Raw genomic sequence first — 6241 nt, forward strand, 5'->3', positions numbered from 1 at the left:
ATTTAAACGTAAAAAGATTCAGCTCATTTTAATCCTGGCTTGCCAAGATTTTAGTAACCGCCAATACCGAAATGGCATTATTCAAATATACTAATATTTGTTTTGAACTTGTAGTTTTTCGGTCCTAATATCTCATACAACTAGCAGCCTATCCAACAGAAAAACACTAAACGCACTACTCTCTTGGCTGTAATGCGAAATAAAAATCTTATCCACGTCACCAGCGATACAAATCCAACCTTTAACATTGGGTTGTCAACAATGTTAAAGCGGAATTCATATTTGGGTTACCGAATAATTCCAGAACAAACATTGTTATCTGAATCTGTCATACAAACACTATTTGGCCAAAAAAATCGTCAAGCATTCTGATAACCCGCCTTCGGTGACTTAGCGATTGCACAGTTTTAATGGCCTTTCCCGCTACTGTACAACTGAATAAAGTGTGCCGATCTTATCAGGGGTTAGGGATAACTTGGATTTAGAGAAGCAGGTCATAGCCAAATTTAATGAATCGAATTCTTGATTAGGCTCTATGTGCATGTGTGGTGACATTACCCTGCGCCGACTCAGTTTCAGCACGAGGTTCAAGCTTTCAACATATGAAAGAATTATTCCGCCAATCGTTTTGCAATTATGAGGTTTGTGGATTTCGCTCGTTGTGATAACTTTAAGAAAATATATGTTGAAATATCACGAACGTCCATAACTACTGCTGCGTGGTCGGGAATCCTATATTCATTTCAAAACGCACTTACTACTTCTGGCTCTTATATGCACAGCAGCACAAATTTTCCATGTAAATTTATTATTGTGAAGCTATTTCCTTGTTCATGTTGTGTATATGAATATATTTTTTTATGTTTCTCTACTATGTTGCTGACCCCTTAATTGATGCTGTAATCATCTGAATTTGTATTATGACTTATGAGACTTCGACCACCCAGTGGCTTAGACGTGGGAGAGAGAATGTTTTTCTTGTTCACTTCTTCGGCCGTTGACCTGGCTGTCGGCCGCTTTTTAGTTATGTCTGATGCTTACGCTATCTAATTTGTCGAAGGTGCTGTTTTCAGTAAATACCCAATCCATAATCTTGGGTCTTCTAATCTAACGAACGCAGTTGCAAAAAACAAATATATATCTGTGACAAATGCGAGCACGCCAGGATTTGGTCGAAAACAAACGGTGACACTAGGTCTGCGCTCTTTCTGTTTAAACCCAACCAACATATGCTTATTGATTTACTCAGCTTTATTCTGATAAATCATATTGCAGTTAGAGTTAATGGTAATGAGTTTCCAATTTTAGACGAGGGTTTTAGCATGACTTATGCTATATATGTAAAGGATTATGGTATCAGTAATACATCGTAGTACATAGACATGTACAGACAAATGATTGAAAATTATTTATGTTTATGATTCATGTTTCAGATAGTACCAACAGCATTCTAGGCGGTAATTGTCTTATTACACATATTCTTGTGCCTGTGGTGGTTGATATGACCTCAGATGACGTACTTCTTTTTGACTAATGAGCGATTCTTCGTGGTGGTCAGAAAATGCGCACCACATGCAAACTGCTATCAATCCTCCCACCAAACTTATAGCACCGGCAGCCCATCCGATGAAAATTGCATTCCCGAACGCGAGCCTTTCGGAGTCTGGAGATCTGTAATACAATTGAATTGGATAATTTGTCTTCAGGTAAAGTTGGGTTCATCCTTTTCATCGGATAAAATAGAGAGGATTTCACAATGGAGAGGAAATAGTTCAATCGATACCAAACAAAAGCAGGTTGACATAAATGTGTTGTGAACAAATTCCCACTTCCTAATCCCAAGACCTTATTGTCTATGATTCAGCAGATTAGGGTTTTGAAGCTTATTATGATGCTCATTTTACCAGCATAAATATCACACAAACATAAAAAAAACATTTTTGTTCAGTAGAATATTCCACACTTACATCACCATTGAATTGTAATACGTGTTCATGACAGAAGAAGCGAACCACGAGACACCGGCAACAATCGACAATCCACCAATTATCCCGCATATTCCGCCAATGAGACGAACTCGAACCTGCAACAATAAATGAAATTAAAAATATATATAATATCTTCCTTAGGATTACGAAGATTTCGCTATAAATACCTAAAATAAAATAAAAATATGAACTTTAGCGAGGACAATTCAATTAGAGGTGACTTCTTATTCAATGGGTGCCGGTAGTTACATCGTGATTAGGCAATTCAATTCAGCAAGGTCGTATATTAAAGCTTCCATGTAAATTTCATTTTGGAGTTTGTACGATTGGAAAAACTCTGCGGTGCTTTAAACACAAAGAATGCTTTGGTGTATAACTGTCATATTATATACAGTAGTATAGAACAGGGCTCTTCAAATTAGGGCTCAAGGCTCGGAAAACCATCCAATTATCAGTTTTCGATGGAGTTTCCATTGTGTGAAGTTGTAAATTCAACACGAACATCGTCACGACCCAAAGACACAAACCTCCAATTGGGGATTAGGTTTATCATCACTTACAATTTATATTAGTAATATTTTGTATCTAACTGAAAAGTTATCAATATATATCTATGAAGTGACAGTCAAATTTTCTGAATATTTTTAGAACAGTTCTAGGTTACCCTGTATTCAGCTGTCTGGCTTGCACAAGGACAGAACGCGACAGCAAAAATTGAGAGTAAGGTCCCAGCAGCTCCGAATACAAGAGATGATATAGAAAATGCTCGAGCTGAAACAAACAATGGAATGTGAAATAGATTGCCTTAAAAAGCATGGAAGGATAAAATAATATGGAAAAACCATAGTGTCATAAATTATGGTCGAGGTATTTGTAAAACAGTGGCGGCGAATCGAGAAGGATGGGAAATTGAAAAAAGTTGTCCAATGTTTGAAAGAAAATCAGTTTAGCCTTACTATATATACATACTTATCTCACCTGCTTGTATATGCAGTGGCAAACCGAGAAAAAAATTATCAAACCCTGAACATGTCACCGTCCCACTATTCGCGTAATTCATACATCTTTCCCATATTCCACCGTTCTGTGTAAATATATGTAGTTATTGTAGCTAATGAGATAAGTGCCACTGATGTTAAGTCGTATGTGGCAATAAATGTTATATATAATAAACCGAACATTAACGATAGTTATTGCTCCAAGGTAAGCATCTATGCCAGATCACAACCATCGTCTTTGCCCTGTTTAGATAACGTGATTCTTATGGGAATTACAGACATTTCAGTCAAACGGCATATAGGTCTATTGTTTTTTGAGATTTATAGTCATTTAAGATAAATATAGCGCCTTGACAGGGCTATTGAAACATGAGATTGCGTTGTTTGGTGGCATTAACCTTTAAAATAGTTAAATATTGATTTATAGTTGAATACGTTTCTTCATGATTTTCATTCTACGATGTAATTATTGTAGTGATTGTAGCATTTATATACTACTTACAGAAACGACACAGGCATTGGCAGATCAGAATACAAAAATAGTTATTCTACATTCATAAAAATTAATAATAAAGATTATAAAACAACATTCGCTATTTTGTGATACATACCATCCAATTGGCCTGACTAAATATAGTACTCATGTCGGTCTGCTCCCATTCATTGCTTTGAAATACGTTGATCGTCAGAATCAGTCCAAAAAGTATCATGAATGGGCACGAAACTTCTAGCAGCAAACTCATTTTCAACGTTCAAAGCGTTTGAATGGTAAATTTACTCCAGTAATGTTTAATATATTTGATCGATACTTTTTTAAAATTTAATGTTTGAAACAGTTAAAAGAGGTAAATATTTCAAAACATATATATATTGTGAACTTGACTCATACGTGTGGCCAAATGCTAAGATTTATTTGAAATTGAAGATGTATGTACACGTTGAAAAGGCGAAAATTAATTCCTTATTTTTCAATGTAGCGAATAACAACAATGAAACAAAGTGACCTTTAACACCAAATTTGTAAGGTCGTCTATAATTCCCTGCTCTGCTTAATCCTATGCATTTTACCCATTATTTGGCTAACTTACTGTACACCTAACAAACTTAAATGCTATGCTATTTCTCATCAACTGGTAAGCAGCCATGTCTGCTAAATATTACGAATAATTGGCCATAGATTTTACAACAAACAAGCACCTCATCAAATTAGTGTACCGGAAGCGTACAAATGACCGTTTATTTGTTATTTGTTATATAGTTTACCTTTTAAATTAGCTTTGTTCAAAGGCAATAAACAATAATAAAAAAGACGATTGGAAACTGCAACACCACATAAAAACTCTAAATTTCATTAAGTGGCTGTATAAGATCATTTCTTTCAACACGAGCGGTCAAACGATCGTAAACATTACGCTACGCGGGCATTGACTTGAAAATATTAGATTTTTTCGTTTTCCGAGATATCTTTGGTTCAAGCATTCATTTATGTACAATCGATCGTACTCAGTAGATATAATAGATGTACATTTTGGAAACATTACTGTTTCATGCTTAGCAAAATTTTAATTATGTTCGTTCCCTCTTGATTGTGATTGTAGAGTTGTTACTCAACGGACAACTCTTAAAGCACCATTCGACTGTGGGCCGTTGATGAAGCTTATCTTTCTTTTTTATACTCCAAAACTAACAAACGAATGTAATTAACTTTAAACGCTCTGAGTGTTGCAATCTATATAAAAAATAATTATGGTTTTGCTTGACTGTCATATATGAATGTAATTTCATCACAAACATTTTTGTATATGTCCATAAAGTTTGGTATTTGAACTTGAATATAGAATACATAATATTCATTTTGTACCCCAACCTTAAATAAGACGTCTGTCGTACAATGCGTCCGTCTTCTTTCAAAGATATTTACAATTCAATGGAGCTATATATCTTCATCTGATAATTTAGATAAAACAGAGGCATTGGTACGCATTATTCTATGTTTTTCCTTTTCATAATTTCCCTTTTTCATAGGATTTTTAAAATAGGTTTTAGAACTCTGGACTAAAACTGCAGAACAGGGTCACTAAATACAGAGTATGCTTATTTTTCCTCTTCGAATTTTTATTTCAAATAATCCCACAGAACTATGCAAAGTCGAGAAAACGATACTCAATTTTGAATGCACACGAGTCAAACATCTATATTCAATGATTACAACTAGAAAATAAGCAAGAGTGAGGGCACTTTTCCACGTTTTATATAACCAACTTCATCAAACGATACAAATACCAATGAGAGCAACATTCTAGAAACCACTCAAGATTTTATATGGCTAAGAAAACTCACATTGTTCACGAAAATATGTAATTTGTTTATGAATACATTAACTCCGAATATCCAGAAAAACACTTGAAGGTGAAAATACTAAAATTACTAAACAACCCTTTCTGTTTCCTATTTTGCATTCAACTACTTTTCCAGAAGCTCGTTTAATTGTTTTGAGATTAGCATTGCAGAATAAGAGAACAGAATAAACGCAATTTGTGCAGAACGTGTGGCACGAATTGTCCGCGTGTAGTATTATTTAATTAGGCTACTTTCAAATCTCGGCTTATACCTTGTATTAAGCAACGGGATAAGCCGAAATATATGACGACATCAGTTATCCAATTATAGCGCCCATTAGATGCGGTAATTCAAAGAACAAATCACATCAAAACAATACGGAAAATTCATTGATAAAACGTGTTATGGAAAATCAAATTTCCAGATTTTGATTTTTTGGTTTCTAGCGTTAAATGTTATTCATATTCATATATTTTTTGAAAAGAAAATCAAGAATCATTTATGAAAGTTTGCTTGTAGCGAATCCATACACGATTGTTCTGTAGTAAAGTAACCTGCTAGCTTGATGAAGAATTGTAAGTGCAGGCTTATACCAGCTAGCTTGATGAAGTTCAAGTATATTCCAAGAAAACGAATCAATGGCCACTAAATCCACAAAACTGAAATTCTCGCAAAATCGTCGTATAATTAAAGTTTATTTTGCAGAATAAATACTCGTAATAAAACAATGACTCCTATATTAAGTACTATATTAAATGGGAGGGTTTTGGATTATCCAATTACGTTATTGTTTGCTCACAGTTTGTGAAATAGATTGGACTCTTGGGACCTTGTTTATTCATCCAGTATTATAACAAAATATTGCCATATGAGATTTGACGTTTTGTTTTCATTTGAGTGTTTTACTGATGCAAA

The 6241-nt window shown here is 34.4% G+C and overlaps 1 protein-coding gene across 1 annotated transcript; it reads right to left on the reverse strand.

The window, feature by feature from the left end:
- Positions 1-1253: 1253 nt before the first annotated feature.
- LOC120342383 (claudin-7-like) lies at positions 1254-4600 on the reverse strand. The gene is made up of 5 exons (XM_039411191.2): positions 3598-4600; positions 2967-3072; positions 2653-2759; positions 1968-2083; positions 1254-1671 (listed from the first exon to the last, which is right to left on the reverse strand). The coding sequence occupies exons 1-5, from the start codon at positions 3727-3729 to the stop codon at positions 1470-1472; spliced, it is 663 nt and encodes a 220-aa protein (XP_039267125.2). The 5' UTR covers positions 3730-4600; the 3' UTR covers positions 1254-1469.
- Between the last annotated feature and the right edge of the window lie 1641 nt (positions 4601-6241).

This window comes from Styela clava, chromosome 3 (assembly GCF_964204865.1).
Source record: "Styela clava chromosome 3, kaStyClav1.hap1.2, whole genome shotgun sequence".
In the NCBI taxonomy this organism is placed as follows: domain Eukaryota; kingdom Metazoa; phylum Chordata; class Ascidiacea; order Stolidobranchia; family Styelidae; genus Styela; species Styela clava.

Coding starts and splice junctions, on each gene's coding strand:
- LOC120342383 (XM_039411191.2), bottom strand. CDS start 3,729: ATGAGTTTGCTGCTAGAAGTTTCGTGCCCATTCATGATACTTTTTGGA. Junction 2,760..2,966: donor GCCACTGCATATACAAGCAG/GTGAGATAAGTA, acceptor TGTTTGTTTCAG/CTCGAGCATTTTCTATATCA. Junction 2,084..2,652: donor GCCAGACAGCTGAATACAGG/GTAACCTAGAAC, acceptor TTATTGTTGCAG/GTTCGAGTTCGTCTCATTGG.